Source organism: Pelophylax lessonae, assembly GCF_965119305.1.
Source record: "Pelophylax lessonae genome assembly, chromosome: 3".
In the NCBI taxonomy this organism is placed as follows: Eukaryota; Metazoa; Chordata; class Amphibia; order Anura; family Ranidae; genus Pelophylax; species Pelophylax lessonae.
Window position 1 is genome coordinate 135,481,700 of NC_138770.1, and position 21,334 is coordinate 135,503,033.

Genomic DNA, 21,334 nt, shown 5'->3' on the forward strand with positions numbered 1-21,334 from the left:
AACTTAGTCATTTTTAGTACTGTGGATCACTAACCAGCAGTGGCACCATTAGAGTAAGTCTGAATAATGCTCCATCCACACTTGTACGACTCCAAAGTCGTGCAACTTTGGATGGGTGCGACTTGGATGTGAATTGTTGTCCCTCTGCTGTGTGCGACCCAATGTTGTATTAACATTCAGGTACGACCTTCATGCAGCTTTGGAGGGTTAACATTGAAGTCTGTGGCCCTCAAGTTGCATGAAAGCAGGACCAAAGTAGTGCATGAACTACTATGAAGTTGCTGCGACTTTAGGTCACACATATATGAATGGCTATCATTGGAAAACATTGGGTACGATTTGTCATGCAACTTTGATTTTCATGCATCAACAATGGAATGACTGGAAGACCTTGTGCTTACCTTCAGAACACATGACGCAAATATTGCTTGGTTCTTCAAGTGCGAGGGAATATCAAATGCATTTCCAAGGTCTTTGCCTAAACAGAAGCAAAAAAAGATGAAATACAAAAAGCTCCTAAAAACAGCAAATCCTAATAAAAAGATGAAATCACTCACCATTCTTGGAGAACTTTACACGACCACCATCTATGTCCACGTAGCAACCAATGGTATCATGCATTGTAAACTCCTAAAAATGAAAAATAAAATTCAAAAATGGACCACTTGCAGCAATTTGTTACACTAAGAACAATAACGTTGGGTACAAAATGCGAACTCAGCTGTAAGATCGTACGTGACAATAATTGTTTACATAGAATACTGCAATGCGCTTTACAAGATAAAATTAGTCTAATTTAATCTTAATTGATCTAAGTTTTAGCAAATATGGTATAATTGTGTTGAGGTCTGTTTGCATCAAAGTAAATATTCTAATAAACCCGGGGAGTGTCTGTGAAGGTTCTTCTTAATCTAGGTCATGGTATAGCTAGTAATAATTCGTCATATTCAGCCAGACTTGGTTTGTAATGTCTAAAGTGGTTCTAAAGTCAGAAGGTTTTTTATTTTTTTTACTTCTGGATGCAGCTCCCCCCCAGCCCCCCAATACTTACCTGAGCCCAATCTCGATCCAGGGATGTGCATGAGAGCAGCAGCTATCCTGGCTCCCTCTCTGTTAACAGCAGCGGAAGCTGCTGTCAATCATAGCTAGTGAGCCAATGAGGAGAGAGGGTGGAGTGGAGGGGGAGCAAGCCACGCCCCTATAGCAAATGGTTTGCTATTGAGGGCACTTGGCAGGGAGAACCAGGACAGCCAGCAGGGGGGAACCAAAAAGGAGAAATTATCGGATGCTCGAAGAATAACATGTTTATTTTTAAAAGAAAAAAAATGAGACAACCTTTAGAATTACTTTAAGACCTATCTTAGCTTTTCCAAGCCACCTACTCAGTTGAGGATATTGCTGAGGTCACTTGGAGATGCTACAAAACCTGGAGTGCTTGGAACCCAGCAGTGGACTCAGACCAACAGGGCATAATGGACTTCACCATGTGCTTTGTGTTCAGCGTAGACCTTTAAGCCCATATACGAGGTTTATTATACCAAATTTTATTCCATAAATGGACTATTAAAAAAAAAATATATATATATATAAAAAAATAATGTTTACTTATGCACTAGCCACTGTTGTCCCCTTTAAAAGTAGTCCCCCGATACCTCTCAGCGTGTACAGGGAAGCGGCATTCTACTTGGTCAGCAGCGTCACATGGACAGCACTGATCAATCAGAATCTGACTAGCACGTCCCATCAGCACTGTGAGGAGAGGATTTCAAATCTTCAAACCACCTAAGGCATCATGTGAATGGTCACTGTCGTTGTGGAGAATCCACTTGGCAGGCCAGAGTTTCTGTCTTTTCCTCCAAACAGATTCCTGGAACCTTTTCAGAATTTCCAAGTAAAAATGTTGGTTGACCATTGCGCATCTGTCCTTTGCGTTTTAGGCTGCCCACTGCTTCATTGTGGACATCTTCATGCCCCTTCCTAAACCACCCATGCTATTCAAAAAACACTTGATTTCTCCATTGAATGTTCACCATGAAAGTAGACCAAACCAAAAAATCTCCTGCGCTCCGAGAGGTTACATAGTTAGTGAGGTTGAAAAATACATCAGTTCATCCAGTTTAACCCATGATGTGTGTGTGTGTTAGTACATTGTATACCCCTGTATGTTGTGGTCTTTAATGTGCCCATCTAATAGTTTTTTGAAACTATTGATGCTCCCTGCTGATATGGAAGAGAATTCCACATCCTTACTGCTCTGACAGTAAAGAACCCCTTACGTATTTTAAGGTTAAACTGTTTTTCCTCTAGTTTAGTGAGTGGCCATGGGTCTTATTGTATTCCCTTTCTCTAAAATGTTTGTTCCTTATGCTAGGGTCACCACCAGTACAGTATTTGTACATTGATATCATATCCCCCCTCAATCGTCTCTTCTCCAGAGAGAATAGGTTCAATGCTTGTGGTCTTTCCTCATAGCTGATGTCCTCCATTCCCCTAATTGATTTTGTTGCCCTTCTCTGGACTCTCTTCAGTTCCAGCACATCCTTCCTGAGGACCTTTTATTCAATAAAACCTTTATAGGAGGATAATGCACTAGGCCGGTGCGCTCGTGTTTGTTCTTTGATTTTAATGTTCACCATAAGCCTGTTGTAACAAAGCTAAAGTTTCACTCGCACTTTTGCCAGTTGTCATGCAAAATTTAATGTTAAGCCAGACATAAAAACAAAAAAAGTTCACTCTAGGGTCTGAGTTGGTAAACACCTCCAATGAGGCCAGCTGACAGCCAAGTTTCCCAGGAGCCGGCTTTGTCTTCTGCGTGCTGCTGCTACTGCGCATCTGCCCAGTCCAGCAGGCACCACGCTCCATAGTCAAAAGACCGCAACACGGGGTTAGGCAGACAGGAGGAAACGCATGTAGCGGTTGCCACAATGCATTTCAGAGGCATGGCCTCCCTTTTCTAGTCACGCCCACCTTGCTACCAGGGAATCTGGCTGTCAGCTGGCCTCATTGGAGGTGTTTACCACCCAGACCCCAGAGTGGCCATCGAGGAGGAACGGCAATTATCGAGAGATGCCTTATTTTTATGGAACCATGTGAGTGCATTTGGTTATGGGTTTTAGCCACTTTTTAATAAACTGCATTACACTAGGGCAAGTTGCTCTCTCCTTTTGTGTTATAGACCCTCTGCCTTTTCCCAGTGGGTGTAGTAGAGAGCAGTAGCACCACTATTGTTGGCCAACTGGATTGTGGGTGACTTTTACATCCACAAGCCAGGGTGCTTCATGGAGATTTGCAAAGGCTATTTTTTTCCTTTTTTGTATGTGGAATTTAAGTGCAAGTTAGAACATGTCAGAACACGCTCCGGGCAAATGGCTGTGTAACATCACCATAGCGCCACGCTGCGGACATTACAGGAATCACATTTTTACACCTCGTACACCGATTGGTGTGCTCTCAGCAATAAAACCTCTCAGCACTTAAAGCCTAGGTCTATTCACAAAATGAATGTTACCCAATACAAATAGGTCACATGCTGCGAGGAAGCACTGTTGCTCTGATAGCCTAAATTTGTCGCTAAGGAGTGCATGTCCCCCAGAAAGAGAAGAACTCCAATTTTCAAGTCCAAGATATATGCAGCCCTTAATCATTTCCTGCTAAATGTAATGTGTGGTTAGAGCTGCATAGACTGTTTGCCCAGTACCATGAACAGCAATAACCACGGTAGACTGGACTACTTGCTGCTAAGGAAGTATCAGAATGTCAATCAGTGCATAGAGATAATCTGACTGTAAGAGATATAGAGCTTGGGTTTTATCTACCCAAGGTAAGCATATTGCTCTGTAAGCTACATAGAGACAGAGACCAATGTGTCCCATATCAGCACTGTTTAAATGACAGTAAATATAATAGTCTGTAAAGCTTTTATTTCCAAAAGGTGACAAAAAGATCCAGAAAAAAAAATTCTAAATTTGTAAATAGCATATAAACAAGACTGCCCGCTGTTTTGTAACTTATGAAGAATATATGTCCCCCACTACAAAGAGAGAGAATGGAATTACCTCCCCATAATTATCAAACTGCTTGTTGTGAGACTTCTTTCCGGTTCCTCCAAACCCAAAGCCAAACTTGTCCGTTCCTAAAAAAAAAAAAAAAAAAAATCAATATTAGTTTTTTCTCTGGATGAAAAGAAATCTGAGCATTTAAAAGAGAAGTATGGGCTTTAAAAAAAAAAAATAAATAAAAACAATCCAACTTGCCTAGATGGGTGCAGCATCAATCCCAGCTGTATCTATCCCCCTCCACCTCTAAGATCGAGAGCTGAACAAACAAACACTGCTCATCGCCTAAGCACTCAGCCTTCAGCCAGCAGCGAGCTGGTGATCGTCCGTCTCCGGCTCTCTGCTCTGCCCCTTCAGTGCTCACTGGAGCGCTGGGCTGTGGAGGGGGTTATGTATGGACTGGCTCACGCTCTAAGCAGATCGTTGGGAAGCTGAGCCAGCTGCTAGTCCAGGCTTTAGGATGGACTTCAAAGTTGGGATATTTCCTGAGCCTGGACTGGCTGAATGACGTCCCTTCTTCCCTCTTTAGCCTGCAGTTAGCTAAAAACGGATTAAAGAAGTGCAGAAGGAGCTGCACTCCTGTGATCCATAGAAGTACAGCCAAAACAGCTTTGGTTATACTTCTCCTTTAATAAATAAATTAGATGAAAATCTAACATTTATCTAAAGCAGTGGTCTCCAAACTGTGGCCCAGGGGCCAGATGTGGCCCTTTGCTTGCCTTTATAAAGCTCTTGGGGCACTATTCCTCCCACCGACACCAACGGCGGGGCACTATTCCTCTCACCGACACCAACGGCGGGGCACTATTCCTCCCACCGACACCAACGGCGGGGCACTATTCCTCCCACCGACACCAACGGCGGGGCACTATTCCTCCCACCGATATCACGGCCGGGTACTATTCCTCCCACCGACACCAACGGCGGGGCACTATTCCTCCCACCGATATCACGGCCGGGTACTATTCCTCCCACTGACACCAACAACTATCTGGTCAGTCAATCCAAACCAAGGCAATATTGAGATAAAAGAGCACCTGGAATATCAAGGTTACAGCATGGCTTATAGTTGCGTTGGATGATTAGTGGCTGCTATTGGATACTATATTTTTCACCTAAAAAAACCCACTTTAATCTTTTCTACTGTAAAAGCAATCCGAGTGGATAACTAGCTGCTGAATTGTTTTTACAAGCAGCGGAGGAAGGGGGAAGTTCCCCACCACATTCTGTGGGCTGCCCTGTCCCACCCGAACACCTAGTCGACCAGCCGACGCTTCCACCAGCTGATCACAGAGGCGGACGAAGACTGGAACCGCTCTGTCCGCCTCTATGATATAGGAAACAGGAAGCAATGAGCATACATCACTTCCGGTTTCCCCAGATGTAAATGGTGCCATTTTAAGAAATGGAAAGCATTTGATCACACTGATCTTCCTATTCCTATTGGCCCCAGATCTCACATACAGTAAATGCAGATAGAAACTGTACAGCTATAAGGACGTTCAGTGAGCTGGTCATACCTGATGTACCTGCACATGTAACATAGCTACATAGTCTGGTTGAAAAAAAGACCATTTAGTTTAACCAACAAAAGGGAAAAAAAGAAAAATCCTAAAAAAAAAAAAAAGAAAAATCATACATTCCTATATACACAATCCTATACCCACAGCTGATCCAGAGAAAGGCAAAAAACTAAAGCAAAGCATGATCCAATTTGGTCCAGCAGGGGACAAAAATTCCTTCCTGATTCCCAGAGGCGCAAATCGGATATTCTCTGGATCAACTTTACCTATAAATGCTATTAGCAATCTCGTCATAGAGTACCTGTCACTGCCTATTGCTGTCACAGGGGATGTTAAAAATCCTTGTGACAGCAATAAAAATTATTAAAAAATATATATATATTTATATGTAAAGCACTTTTTTTTTTTAAAAACACCCCATCCCCCAATGCTCACACGCAAAGGCAAACATATGTATCAGTCCAGCACACACGCAAACAGCAAACGCCCAACACATGTAAGGTATCACTGCGATCATCAGATCAAGTAAAGTAATTCTAGCATCAAACCTTCTGTATAAATCTATAGTGGTAACCTGTAAAAGCTTTTAATGTGTCGCCTATGGAAAGTAAGAATTGACATTGCTTGTTGCTGTTGCACGGGCACGCTCAGTTTTAAAGCATGACATGTTTGGTATCTATTTATTTGGCGTAATATCATGCTTTATATTTTACCAAAAAATACGGTTATGCGTTCTATGTATTGTGTATTTTTGCATTAAAAATTAAAAAGTATATTTATGTGTTTGAAAAACTGTTGCACAAATACCATGTGACATAAAAAATAATTGCAATACCCACCAATTTATTCTCTAGGGACTCTGCTTTAAAATACATATACATACATATACATATATATATATATATATAAAAAATGTTTGGGAGTTCTAAGGAATTTTCTAGCAAAAAAAAAAAACAAAGGTTTAGCCGCCATAAAACCCCTTTTGTTTTTAAAAGCCCCAGACATTCCTTAAAGCACCTCTGCCTTAAAACATCTACTTTTCATATTTTCCATTCTGGCAAAAAAAAAAAAAAAATGTTATCAGGACAAGTAGATTGTCATGAGGGACAAGTAGATTGGGACCCTGATTCAGTCCATTGGACAAGTAGTTTTGTTAAAAAAAAATCCACGCCCCTAAATATATCATACTTGCCAACTGTCTTGGATTTGCCGGGGTGGCAGTTTAGGGCATAGTACAGTTGGGGTCAGGAGGGCACAAAAAAGGGTTAGTAATGTATAATAGAGAAATGGTCTCCTCGAGCACAGCAGTGCAGGGAAGCCACCAATGTTCCCTCTAATTTTTTACTGGGCTGAGCAAATAAAAAAATTTCTGAGCGCAGTGCTCCCCAACCTTTTTATCGCCGCGGACCGGTCAACGTTTGATCATTTTTCTGTGGCCCCCAATCAATGCAGAGTGCCCACAGCATTGCCCCCAATCAATGCAGAGTGCCCACAGCATTGCCCCCAATCAATGCAGAGTGCCATAGCATTGCCCCCAATCAATGCAGAGTACTACAGCATTGCCCCCAATCAATGTAGAGATGCCAGCGTGCCCCTTTTCAATGTAGAGGTGCCAGTGTGCCCCCTTTCAATGTAGAGATGCCAGTGTACCCCCTTCCAATGTAGAGATTCCAGTGTGCCCCCTTTCAATGTAGAGATGCCAGCGTGCCACCTTTCAATGTAGAGATGCCAGCGTGCCACCTTTCAATGCAGAGATGCCAGCGTGCCCCCTTTCAATGTAGAGATGCCAGCGTGCCCCCTTTCAATGTAGAGATGCCAGCGTACCACCTTTCAATGTAGAGATGCCAGCATGCCCCCTTTCAATGTAGAGATGCCAGCGTGCCCCCTTTCAATGTAGAGATGCCAGCGTGCCCCCTTTCAATGTAGAGATGCCAGCGTGCCCCCTTTCAATGTAGAGATGCCAGTGTGCCCCCTTTCAATGTAGAGATGCCAGTGTGCCCCCTTTCAATGTAGAGATGCAAGTGTGCCCCCTTTCAATGTAGAGATGCCAGCGTGCCCCCTTTCAATGTAGAGATGCCAGTGTGCCCCCTTTCAATGTAGAGATGCCAGCGTTCCCCCTTTCAATGTAGAGATGCCAGCGTGCCCCCTTTCAATGTAGGGATGCCAGCGTGCCCCCTTTCAATGTAGAGATGCCAGTGTGCCCCCTTTCAATGTAGAGATGCCAGTGTGCCCCCTTTCAATGTAGAGATGCCAGTGTGCCCCCTTTCAATGTAGAGATGCCAGTGTCTTCTCTTTCAATGTAGAGACTCTTCAGTCCCGAGTCTAGTAATGGTTCTGCAAGCAAGTTCCTCATTGAGATCCTCCAGAACTGATGAATACACCCTTTTCTGTATGTTAAGCTGCATATAGAGTTACCCAATTTTTCAGTTTTTAATTAATGCAGAGTGCCCACAGCATTGTCCCCAAATCAATGCAGAGATGCCAGCGTTCCCCCCGCGAGTCTACCCCCCCCCCCCCGTGCACTTACCTCACGGTCACGGGCGGCAGCTTCTCTTCAGTTCATTCCCCGGCTTCCTGCCTCTCCTCAGTCCTCCTGACTCCCGAGTCCTGGCGCCTCTTCCTCGGCCAATGGCATGAAGTTGGCCTTTCGGCCAATCAGGAAGCGGGAGGACCCGCTCCCTGATTGGCCAGGAGGAGGATCCGTGTGACAATAGCGAATTTTCATTCGCTATTGTCACACAATGGGCGTGCTCTCGCGGCGCACGCTCTGCTACACGGCCGCCACGTCTGCGGCTGCGCGGTTTGAATAGGTGCTTGCGCGGGACCTTCATTCACACTGCGCGCCCGCGCATGCGCGCAGGCTAAAGGGAACACTGAAAGCCACTGTCACTGATCTTACCTGTTCTGGCCGGCTGTCACTGGGTTAAATCTACAATCGGAATGACATCTTCTCCTCCCTCTACCGCCCCCCTGCAGTTTCCAGCATGTTGCCGAGGTTAGTGAAGAACCCCTAAGGCAGAGCATCTTAGTATGGCTGCTGCTTGTATGGGCGGGATGTGTACTGCTAAGATCCCCGCTGGCCCTCCTATTCATCCCATGTAATCAGAGCAGTACACATCCCGTCCACACAAGCAGCAGCAGTAGAAATAGAGGTAAAATGCACCGCCTCATGGGTTCTCCCTTAAGCTCTTCAAAGCGCCGGACACTGCGAGAAGAAAGCACCAGGGGAATGTATCATTCCTGATTGTAAATTTAGCACAGAGACAGGCTGCTGCCGTTTACACAGCCCAAATTCCGGGATGCTGCCCGGCGGAAATAATATTTAATTGTTTAGCTTTTTAAATTTGCAGACCTAAAGAGCCACCTTAAAAAAAAACAAACCCAGCAAGCTAGAACATCTAGTCCATTATGTACCATATCACCAGAATGGGTGCTGTCTGGTATGCTAAACATGGAGAATATAAATGTTAGCAAATGGATGAAAATTAAAAAAAACTCTTAATGATTAGATCCATCGCAAATAAGAAACCAAGACTACTTAAAACATGTTATGCCAACTGGCATTTCTGCAAGGTAATATGTAGGTTGCCACATACACAGCACACTTACCAAGATCTAATGATGCCTGAAGTGAAGACCAACCAACTCGACACAAACCCTGGTCATGGCAGGACACTTCATAGTAATACTTCCCTGTAAAAACATAAAGATGACAAGTATTAATTTCCAAAGAACAGTATAAAGTCAATCATCACTACTGGGTTAAAATTTCAGGATCGGTGCCCTTTTAAAAATGAACTTGTTTAGCAGTGCTGCACAATATTCACTTAAAGTGCCAAAAGCTTTTGAGCTTTAGTTAAAGTAGAGAACTTATAAAACCAATGGAATCCTATAAAAGGTCACATCAGGCCTGACCGCAGAGAACAATGGCTGTTTTACGTAAATGTGGCCAGCTAAAGATTGATTGTTTATGCCCAGGCCCGCAGCTTGTGTAACATTTCATATGGTATATCTTACTTCTTTTGCATTTCAGGTCAGTGGCCAAACATGAACCTTTAGCTCTCCTCCAACTTGTGTCTATTTGCCCCATGTTGGCACTATATCCATTTGAGCATTTGCATTTTGTAGGGCAGAGTAGGGACTGGCCATAGAAGGATTACTTTGATGCAATTAGCCAGCTTAAACATGTATTGCAATGTAAGTGAACTAAAAATCCTTGTTTTTGCAAAGTTTGCTATAAAGGGTATGTAAATATCCATAATTTCCAGTGTTAATGTGGTCACACTCCTTTAAAACCAAATGGATTATTGACATGTAGAAGCTATTGGGATTTGAGCACAGGTACATCTTATTTCTATTGCACTGCAGGTCAGTGACCAGACCTAAACCTTGTAGCTCGAATGCAACCAACTTGTTGCTATCTGCCCCATATTGGCACTATATCCACGGAAGCATTTGCCTTTTGCAGAGGAGAGTAGTGATTGGCCATAGAGGGATTACGATGGGTAATTACATATGGCTAGCTTAAACGTGTATTGCAATATATGTGAACTGAAAATCCCTGTTTGCTATAAAGGGTACAGTGGGTACGGAAAGTATTCAGACCCCCTTAAATTTTTCACTCTTTGTTATATTGCAGCCATTTGCTAAAATCATTTAGGTTCATTCTTCTTCCTCATGAATGTACACACAGCTCCCCATACTGACAGAAAAACACAGAATTGTTGACATTGTTGCAGATTTATTAAAAAAGAAAAACTGAAATATCACATGGTCCTAAGTATTCAGACCCTTTGCTCAGTATTTAGTAGAAGCCCCCTTTTGATCTAATACAGCCAGGAGTCTTTTTGGGAAAGATGCAACAAGTCTTTCACACCTGGATTTGGGGATCCTCTGCCATTCCTCCTTGCAGATCCTCTCCAGTTCTGTCAGGTTGGATGGTAAACATTGGTGGACAGCCATTTTTAGGACTCTCCAGAGATGCTCAATTGGGTTTAAGTCAGGGCTCTGGTTGGGCCATTCAAGAACAGTCACGGAGTTGTTGTGAAGCCACTCCTTCGTTATTTTAGCTGTGTGCTTAGGGTCATTGTCTTGTTGGAAGGTAAACCTTCGGCCCAGTCTGAGGTCCAGAGCACTCTGGAGAAGGTTTTTGTCCAGGATATCCCTGTACTTGGCCGCATTCATCTTTCCCTCGATTGCAACCAGTCGTCCTGTCCCTGCAGCTGAAAAGCACCCCCACGGCATGATGCTGCCACCACCATGCTTCACTGTTGGGACTGTATTGGACAGGTGATGAGCAGTGCCTGGTTTTCTCCACACATACCGCTTAGAATTAAGGCCAAAAAGTTCTATTTTTGTCTCATCAGACCAGAGAATCTTATTTCTCACCATCTTGGAGTCCTTCAGGTATTTTTTAGCAAACTCCATGCGGGCTTTCATGTGTCTTACACTGAGGAGAGGCTTCCGTCGGGCCACTCTGCCATAAAGCCGCGACTGGTGGAGGGCTGCAGTGATGGTTGACTTTCTACAACTTTCTCCCATCTCCTGACTGCATCTCTGGAGCTCAGCCACAGTGATCTTTGGGTTCTTCTTTACCTCTCTCACCAAGGCTCTTCTCCCCCGATAGCTCAGTTTGGCCGGAGGGCCAGCTCTAGGAAGGGTTCTGGTCGTCCCAAACATCTTCCATTTGAGGATTATGGAGGCCACTGTGCTCTTAGGAACCTTAAGTGCAGCAGAAATCTTTTTGTAACCTTGGCCAGATCTGTGCCTTGCCACAATTCTGTCTCTGAGCTCTTCAGGCAGTTCCTTTGACCTCATGATTCTCATTTGCTCTGACATGCATTGTGATCTGGAAGGTCTTATATAGACAGGTGTGTGGCTTTCCTAATCAAGTCAAATCAGTATAATCAAACACAGCTGGACTCAAATGAAGGTGTAGAACCATCTCAAGGATGATCAGAAGAAATGGAAAGCACCTGAGTTAAATATATGAGTGTCACAGCAAAGGGTCTGAATACTTAGGACCATGTGATATTTCAGTTTCTTTTTTAATAAATCTGCAACAATATCAACAATTCTGTGTTTTTCCGTCAATATGGGGAGCTATGTGTACATTCATGAGGAAGAAGAATGAACTTAAATGATTTTAGCAAATAGCTGCAATATAACAAAGAGTGAAAAATTTAAGAGGGTCTGAATACTTTCCGTACCCACTGTATATAGCAGCATGCAGAGGATTAATCCAGAATTTTTAATATGCACAGCTTGGCCAATCAGCAGGCCATGGCAGTGACAAGGAACATTTGACTGCATCTCAAAACTGTAATTTTCCTACTGATTTGATGTGCGAACAAGCTGCCTAAACTCATGCTTGCTCCCATTGATTTAACAGCAGTGGTTGCTATAACTGGATTCATTTGCAAGGGAAACAACTTCAGTTCTCCTTGTACTAGTATTTACAGAGGAGACCCATAGCCAGATGATGTAAAAGTGTATGTAAACCCTAACAATTAACTTTTTGGTATGTTAAATATGCTAATGAAAACAGGTTTTTTTTACAGTACTGTATCTCTTCAATAAATACAAAAACAAATACCTATTGATCCTGTCAGAAATTTTGTGAGCTTGTAACTTCTTGAAGTCAACAGACAACACAGTGCCTCTACAGCAAAGAATCTTATCAGCTTTGCACCGGTTACCACTGAGCTACAGAACTTCTCTGCCCTTTTTATGGATATGAGGTGTTGGGGAAGGTGTTCTGTAGACCTTAAGCATTTGGTGTCCTAAAGATCTTTGGAGAAGTAGTCATATGGTACAAGTGAGGGATTTCATACTAAGACAGGACGTGAGTTATTGGCAAAAATCACCAAGTGAAAAAAAAAAAAGTGGAAAAAGAAAACTCATGCAGCCACTAAATTTAAAGATACGACAAACTTTAACCATGTTAAAAGGAATCTTCAGTACCTGTCATTTTATAATTTTATTTGTATAATCAGTAGTGCTCTTTGGCTCCATTTACCTTTGCTGACTCCACGGGTTGATCTACATCCATGCCACTCCTTCATTTCTCTGCTCTGACAACAAAGTCCATCAGAACCAATGGCTGTATAAGAAAAAAAAAAAAAATTAAAAAAGCAACTTCCGACTATTTTAATTGTGAAAACTTTTTATAAATAAAGAATGCATAAAATAAAAAAAAAACAACTCCCGAAAACATAAGAAATCAATTTGTTAACTAAATTCCTTCCAAAAAGAAAAATTTTTTTTCTGCAGCTGGTCAGAATGTCCACACAGTTTTTTTATGTATCTGTCATTAAAGACACATGGGAGCTGCCTTAGTCTTAAAACCTAAAACAAATTTTTACTCCCTCTGCTTTATAATTATATATAAGGCCTTATTCCATGACACCAATTACTCGTAACCAGACTGTGAACTTGTGCGCCCCCTGGTGTAGTGCTCCCACATTCGCCAGAAAAAACTCCTACCTGCGGGTCTACACACTTGGTCACACATCCTGGGTAAGACTACATGCAGTTTTTGTAACCAAATCAGTATACTACATTCTTTTACATCTGTCAATGTTATAACTGTCTTCTTTTTCTTGTTTATAGAATTAAAGTTTATGCCTTCTCTATAATACACAACACATTAAGCTCCTGAAGAAGCGGAAACTCATCCCCAAAACATGTCGAACGCTGGATATACAGAGGTTATGTGACAACTTGAAAGTGCAGGCCTTTGGTGTCACTGCATCTGTGTCTTTATAGTCAGCGAGTGTCACAACACATGCTATTTTGCTTTTTTCCTTTAGATGTATGTTTATTTAGGTGAATAATTATTGTAATAAATTATATTTTTATACTTATGCTGTGTGTTAAGCCTTTGTGCAGTACCATGAAAGTCCATGATAGCCTCAACCCAATACCTTCTCTTAAAACCTGTAGGTTCTTGAGGTTCAATATTAAGTTTGCCAATGTTTCAGATAAAAAAAATGCAGGTCGCACAATATGACTTCAATGGCTGCATGCTTAAAGCGGAGTTCCACTCAAAGTGGAACTTCTGCTTTAAGTGGTCCTGACCGCCTGACATGCCACATTTGGCATGTCATTTTTTTTTTTAGGTGGGGGAGCAGGTATCTAGTTTTGACAGGTACCCGCTCCCACTTCTGCTCGGGCTGCCTAGGCAGCTCGGGCGGAAGTTCTCCTCTCCCCCTCAGTCAGTTCCCAGAAGATTGCCTGGCCATTCAGGACGCGCAGCACGACTCGTGCATGCACAGTGCACACCCGGCTTTGAAGCCGCAAGCTGTCACAGCTGGGTGACCACACTAAAGATGCCGGCACCACGGAGAGAGGATGGAGAGAACTGAGGTTCCCACAGGCCGCATTGCTGGACCGTGGGACAGGTGAGTGCGTGTTTATTAAAAGTCAGTAGCTACACTTTTTGTAGCTGCGGACTTCTAACAAACACAAAAGCCAGTGGAACTCCGCTTTAAAGCGGTTGTAAACCTAAAAAAAAAAAAAAAAAACCCTGCAAGACAAAGGCATAATGAGCTAGTATGCATCGCTTACTAGCTCATTATGTATTACTTACCTTAGAACGAAGCCCCGACACGGAGCCCCGGACACCGCTGTGGGAGCTGAAATGATTTCTCGGCGTCTCTTCCGTGTTCGGCTGCTCCGGCGCAGTGATTGGTCGGAGCCGCGATGACGTCAATCCCGCAAATGCGCGCGGGAGTCATTTTCCGGCAAGGAAAGCTGAAGGTCCGCCGGACCTTTAGAGCGCATGCGCCGCTCGCGTGAGCGGCTGCATGCAGTGCAAATATTTCCTAAACCGTGCCGGTTTAGGAGATATTAATTGTACCTACAGGTAAGCCTTGTTATAGGCTTACCTGTAGTTAAAAGTGGAAAAAAAGCGGTATACTACCGCTTTAATCAAATTCAAATAAGGTAGAAAACACTTATAAATACAGGTCTGTCTGGCAATACATGGCTTTAAAAGAATTATAAAGCCTGGCATTTTTTTTTTTTTAGAAAAATAACAAACATGTTGTACTTTCCCAAACTGTACAATGGTTTTGCACAAAGCAGCTCCTAACCTCCTCCTCTGGGGTGTCCCGTCAGTGCTCCAGGCTCCTCCTCTTCTCTGGCAGCAGCAGGAGCCATTGGCTTTTGCTGCTGTCAATCAAATTATGTGAGGAGGGAGTGGAGGTTGGGGCCAAGCTGCACTGTGTGTCTATGGACACAGGCGGCAGCACAGCTCGGGAGCTGACAGGCTCAGGTGAGGGTTCAGTGAGGTGGGGAGGGAAATAGTGAGAAGTTTTTTTATCCTAATGCACTTTAATCCTTTCTCCTTTTGTATGTGGGTATTTCCCAGTGAGAACGGCCTGAAAAAGCTCTTCTGTGCATCATAATAGAGTGGAGTTAATTCTAACTCCCTAAACACTGAAGCAAGAGGATGGGGGTTACAGCAGAGTGACTTTAAAACCAAGTCTGCAATAGGAGCCAACATATTTCTATCATAACTGATGACCTTTTCTTTCGATAAAATGCTGCAAGACAAAACAGAGCTTTAAGAGGCTATAAGGGAGGAACTGCAGATTCATCCTAGCAAATGTGATCCGTGTGGCTTCTCCAACCTCACATATAATGCACATATAAAAAAACTTTTGTGATGGTGTAAATCAGGGGTCCCCAAATGAATTTAAGACAGGGACAGTGTCCTTCAGACTTTAGGGGGGCTGGACTGTGCATAGTGGGAGTAAACAATGCCCACTCTTTGGTATTAAGGGGAAAATAGTTGGCGTCATTGGGAGGAATAGCGCCCCATCTTTGTTGCCAGTGGAAGGAATTATGCCCCATTGTTTGTGTCCGTGGAATAAATAGTGCCCCATTGTTGGTGGCAGTGGCAGGAATATTACCTCAAGGGACAGATAAGGCAAGCAAAAGGGACGATTTGGAGACCAGTGCTGTAAAAGGGACATCATGAATAGCTTCTTTTTGCATGATCAAGTTAAAAATACCAAAAAAAAATAAAAAAATCCCTTACGCAATATGAATAATCTCTTAGCCTGAATAATTACACCACACAGAAACAGTATCCCCCAGTAGCATGTTTTGTAGTGTTTCCCTACACCAGACTATGCTCATCAAGCAGAATTCCAATGACTGTAATTGTACCTGTTCAAATTTTAATGCTTAACCACTCGTACTCTCTACACTGCATGCTCAAAGACATTCATAAGTTATTTTTGTAGCGTAATTAGGGGTTTCTGGCCACTTAGACTTTAATGGGAGTGCCTGTGCAATGAACAACATGTACTTTTTTTGCCTGAAGAACTCTACTTAGCCCAAAAAACAAACCCTGAAGCTTGATACACATGCAAAAGTGCTTGCACAAAGCTTACAAACACAAAAATGATTTAAAGTCACCAGGAATACGGTCTGCTCAGGTGTGAGGGAAAGCTTAATAAATGGATTGCGTATTCCCAGAACAACTATCTACCAACAAGCACTCAGTTCTACAGGAGGTGATGTCACACAGTGATGTCATAACTGCATCTTTGTGCTTCTCACTGCAATGCAGGTAGATCATAGCTGGTGGGAGGGGCTGGCAGGGTGTTGTACATAAAATCACAGCACCCTGCCTCAATACTCTGTTCAAGAGCCCTCAGTCCTGGTGCAAGTAGTAGGCTGGTTCTAGGGAGGATTTTTGCAAATATCGGAGTGCCTTGAGGGGTAGATTTCAGTCTAAAGGAGTATTCACAGACAGGCTACATTTATCTGAAGATTGCCCTAGGTAACGCCCACAGTTGCTGCTGATCCGCCATTGAAAGAACTGAAGTCCAATGAATGGAAGGAGCAGGCCAGGGGCAGTCAGGCTGGAGAGGAAAAGACTAGGTGGTAATGGATGTCTTCCAGCCAGTAAATGAGGAAGGCTATATCCTACTTTCTGTGCTGACAATGCACACTGTGAGAGGCTCAAGGTGTGCAGTGAAATCAGGGTACCCAATTTTAGTACATGCGGAGAGCCTTTACAACTGAGCAAGACTAAAAGTAATGTTGGAGTTCAGCTTTAACATTAAAAACACATTGTACAATGTAAGTCTCATTCAATGATTTAAGCGATAACTTCTAGAAACTGGAGCCAATGTCATTGACCCAACTTAGGCATGTGGCCATATTAGGTCAATGATGTCACAAGCATCTCTGCCCCTGCAGCTGCAAAGTAGGGAATGCATAGGCCACAGTTGATTGGGCAGCAGTGACTGGTTCCTTATTGGTTCAGGTTGAACCCAAGTTTGGGCCAAACCCAAGCTTGTCCCTAATTCTAAGCAAATGATAAAATACTTACCAAAGGCAGAGCCTCTGTCATATGGATTCATCTGCCACTTATTCATCACTATAAAAAAAAAAAAAAAGTACAGTTTTATTTAATAATATTCTAATTACTGTAAATGATTTGAAATACAAAAAATTAGTCAAGAACAGGGTGTATTAATATAGGGGGAACTGCATTAAATCCTAGGACTTACACCTGGCATGCATGCTAAGTTTTTTTTCGCTCAACCCAGCAGGCTGAAAGAAAAAAAAAAAAAAAAACTCAGGAGCTCGAGATCTTAACTATGCAATGTTTGTACAGAAACCTCACAAAGTGCGGATGTGTTCTGACAGGAGGATTACCTGTCAAAACCATGTTCCCCCCAAAAGGTGCCAAATGTGGCAACGGGGAGGGAGGCAGACAAGCAGAGCTTCTCCTTTTGGCTGGAGCTCCGCTTAAAGATAGAATTAAACCCTCCTTTCATTTTCAGCCAAGCAAGCTGCCACCTTGGCCTCTGTTTCAACTGCCAGGGGGCTACACATATGATCATTTAGATGAGACAGTTCACATGCTTTGAATTTAAATGGATGAATTCAGCTCCGCTTTACCCCTTAAGCCAGTGGTTCTCAACTCCGGTCGTCGGGACCCACTAACAGGCCAGATTTTAAATATTACCTTGGGGGAGATGCAGACTAGAATACTGCAATCACTGAGCAGCAAATGAGATAACCTGTGATGTAATTTATTTATCTTGCAAACCTGGCCTGTTGGTGGGTCCCGAGGACCGGAGTTGAGAACCACTGCCTTAAGCAATTTAAGACAGAGAATGAATAGTCAGATTTTTGGATAAACAGAGTTTTAACTAATTCTTTTTAATTTGCTTAATCTGGAACCTACTGCTAAAAAAGAAAACAGATGAATTGCTGTTAAATCATTTAGAATTACCTGAGCTGCCGGTCTTAACAGCAGCCTTTCCTTTCTTGCCTTCTTGATGATCCTTCAAGGTTTCATATACAATCTGAATGACAGGGATACTAAAAGCCTAAAACAAAAACAAAAAAAAAAAATTATTAAAAAGACACAAACTGACTTTAAAATAAAAACAAAAACATAAAAATTCACAAATTACAATCTCGCATAAATAAACTACCTCTTGGGTGGAGTGAGGCAGATCTAGATCTAACTTTAACAGTTTTTCTGCAATCTGGGCCCAGTAGGGAGATCGCTTCCTGTACAGGGTAGTCATGATATATAGCTGACCACCCTGTTGTCATTGTATTCAAACTTCTTCATACAGGATTTTATAGCATACATGGGAGAAAATGTAATCCAAACAGAAGGTCTGCAACATCATACAGTGCTCTTAAAATCCTTGTTTATTGACTACTCCACAGCAAACACATCCTATATACAAAGATATTGACATGTTTCAGCCTTGCTTGGCCTTAGTCATAATCTTTTATGATTAAGGCTGAAATGCATCAACATCTCTGTATATAGGATGTGTTTACTGTGGAGTAGTCAATAAATGAGTATTTTAAGAGCACTATATGGTGTTGCAGAGCTTCTATTTGGATTACAATGCTATAGTTGCATGGCTGTGCATCGTCCGCCCGTTTGCAGAGTTGTAGCACCTTTTTTATCCTTTGTACAAGGGAAAAATGTACTGTAAACAATACCAGCACCAAATACACTTACCCCTGTCTTGCCACTTCCAGTCTCAGCAGCCTGTAACAAACAAATGTAAGCCATTAAATATCATAGATCCCATATTAAACCAATTCTTTCTGAAGATCAGTTACATCCCCCCAGAGCTCCCATTTCCATACATCTATCACAAATCCAAATGGTAATCCCATTTTCCATATGATTCTCCATAACACTGGATATATTATGAATCATGCAGCAACAGGTGGGACAACACTGTAATGTCTTTGTATGGAGGGGACAAGAGCACAAACTTCTGAATGAAAGCCTCCCTGCTGGAATCTCCTGGAATCTCCACAATATAATATATAAAAAGCAAGTAGGTGACGTAGTGCTCACGAAGCACAACATACTAGCTCTAGAAGAAGCGGATCTTTAAAGCCAAACCCAAAATAGCAATATAAAACACACAGAATATAAGATATTCTTTTATAAAATTTTGCAGTACATATAGCCTCCTGTAATCCCCTGTAGAACATCCCTCTGGGAGAGGAAAGAACAACACTCTAAGCCCTACTGCTTTACAGTATGCTTGTTAGTTCTACACTGAAAATGCCTACAACAGGGTAAAGCATCAAGGCATTGCTACTTTCTCAGTTACCAATCATATAGTAGGAAGCAGAGGTAACTAAACAGCGGCCATTTTTTCCTATTGACACCAGATGGATGAATGCCAATGTCATGAATTCAGGGAGAAAGATGTTGATCTGTGCACATGGAAAACACTTGCATCAATATCAGGAAGGTAGGGCTCTTATGTGAGACAGAGATCCTGTCTCCATTAATTTTTTATTTGAAACTTACTTTAAAGAAGACTAAGCGGTTGTAAATCCTTTGCAATAAAAAAGAAGGATATCCTTCTATAGTGGGTACCTTCAACAATCCAAAGCACTTACTGTAATTACTGGTTACTTTTTCCTTCCCCGCCTCCTGCCAGCTGGAGGCTCAGAAAGAGATGGTTGCAGATAAACAGGTACAACTTTTGTATGAAGATTGGTTTAATCTCTGTGCATCACCTGAGACTAGTCACTTCAGTGGACAAATGTAAAGTTTTACAAACATTTTAAGGCTGCATTCACACTTATACCACTCAAAAGTTGCACTGACTTTGGATGGGTGCACCATGAATATGACTTTGGCTTTGACCAGTAATAATGGACAACTGTGCATTGTATAACATTCAGGTACCACTTTCACGCAATTTTTAGGGTTAACATTGAAGTCTAGTGCTCAAGTTGAATGAAGGTTGGACCAAAGTAGTGCATGAACAACTTTAAAGTAACTCCACTTTCATAGGAGAAAAAAAAAGCAAATAAAGAAAAAATAATATAGTGTATACATTTGGAACACAAGTCATTTTGTAATTGAATGTTATTTCCTTTTCAATCTTCAGCTCTGTCATTTTCTGTAAAGTGCAATGCAATATGGCTACCTGGAGGTGTTCAGTACATAGAATGTATGCAGAACGCTTCCCATAAACATCATTTTCTGCTGATTGGCTTACTGATTTTCCCAGAAGCCTACACCAAGACACAAATCAGATTTCAGCCCCGGTTCACACTTGTGCGTGTGCGGGGTTCGCATGTAATGTCGGAGCGCACTGCTCCGACATTACATGCGATCAGCTGTGCGGTGCGAGTTTAGCCATACAAACTGTATGGCTAAATTCGCATCGCTCCCGCAGCAAACACGCACAGGAGGCATTTTTGCAGCCGCATCAGGATCGGATCGCACAGCGGTTCACACTTGTGTGATCCGATCCTGTGCGAACTGCACGATCGCACTGCGATATGCGATCAAACTGGGGGTGTCGTTAAGATTACATTGACACCCCCAGCGTATCGCATATGGCAGTGTGAACTGCCGGGGTTGCGTGTGCGATGCGGGAACAGGCTGCGAGTTCGCAGCCTTCCCGCATCGCATCAGTGTGAACCGGACCTCAGGCATCCCCTGCAACTAAAATGTAATTTTTGGTGAGATACTCCCAATAGGAAACCACGGCTAAAGGGGTGCAGGCCCAGGAGCTTTCCTCAGAGTCCTGCAGGTGCACAGCTGATTGATAATTCTAAAACCGCTCACTTTTCTACATGGATACAGAGAAACACAAAGGGATTTCTTCAGAATATCAAAAAGGTAGAAATCTGCAACAAATTTTGATAAAACCCTTGTAATGTACATAGATTACCCAGAGGGAAATGTTATTTTCTCAAAAAAAGTGTAGTTACACTTTAAGTCGCACATACATGAATAGTAATCATTGGAAAACTTGGGGAAGAACTTGTCATGCAACTTTGATGTCCAAAGTTGCATGACAAGTCACACAAGTGTGAATGGATACTAAACATCGAAAGCCATGGGAAGAAAAAAAAAAAAGTCAAGCAAAAGCAAAAAGGACTAGTCACTAGTGCTTTTTGTAGGCTCACTGCAGATTATTGTTTTGCACTTCTGATTTACCATGCCAGATTCCTTGCAGAGCGTTTTTGTGAAGGTGACTATCTTGGTGGAGGAGAAGGGCTTTGTTTCTTCATGTCAGACCTGCTCCCCTGATGACTAGTGGGAGGAATGATTAAGAAGCAGATAAAATCAGCACAGATCCGCAGTAGAGATTTTCCTCCACTGTAGATCATCAAGTACAGCTTTCCCTCCAGCAGGCCCACAGAAAAAGTGAGCAGTGGCATTACCAAATCTCATGTCAGCAACACTCATTGAAAGGAGGAGCAGGAGGGACATGC

The 21,334-nt window shown here is 42.6% G+C and overlaps 1 protein-coding gene across 1 annotated transcript in view; it reads right to left on the reverse strand.

Annotated features, from left to right (window-relative positions):
- The window catches only part of DDX1 (DEAD-box helicase 1), a 94,274-nt gene that overhangs the window by 59,262 nt on the left and 13,678 nt on the right, over positions 1-21,334 (reverse strand). The window contains exons 4-11 of the mRNA XM_082252488.1: positions 18,594-18,623; positions 17,841-17,937; positions 16,929-16,976; positions 12,597-12,680; positions 9,188-9,271; positions 4,056-4,132; positions 558-630; positions 402-478 (exon numbers count right to left, since the gene is read on the reverse strand). Of these exons, the coding sequence (XP_082108614.1) occupies positions 402-478; positions 558-630; positions 4,056-4,132; positions 9,188-9,271; positions 12,597-12,680; positions 16,929-16,976; positions 17,841-17,937; positions 18,594-18,623 (570 nt within the window). The remainder of the gene's footprint in view (positions 1-401; positions 479-557; positions 631-4,055; positions 4,133-9,187; positions 9,272-12,596; positions 12,681-16,928; positions 16,977-17,840; positions 17,938-18,593; positions 18,624-21,334) is intronic.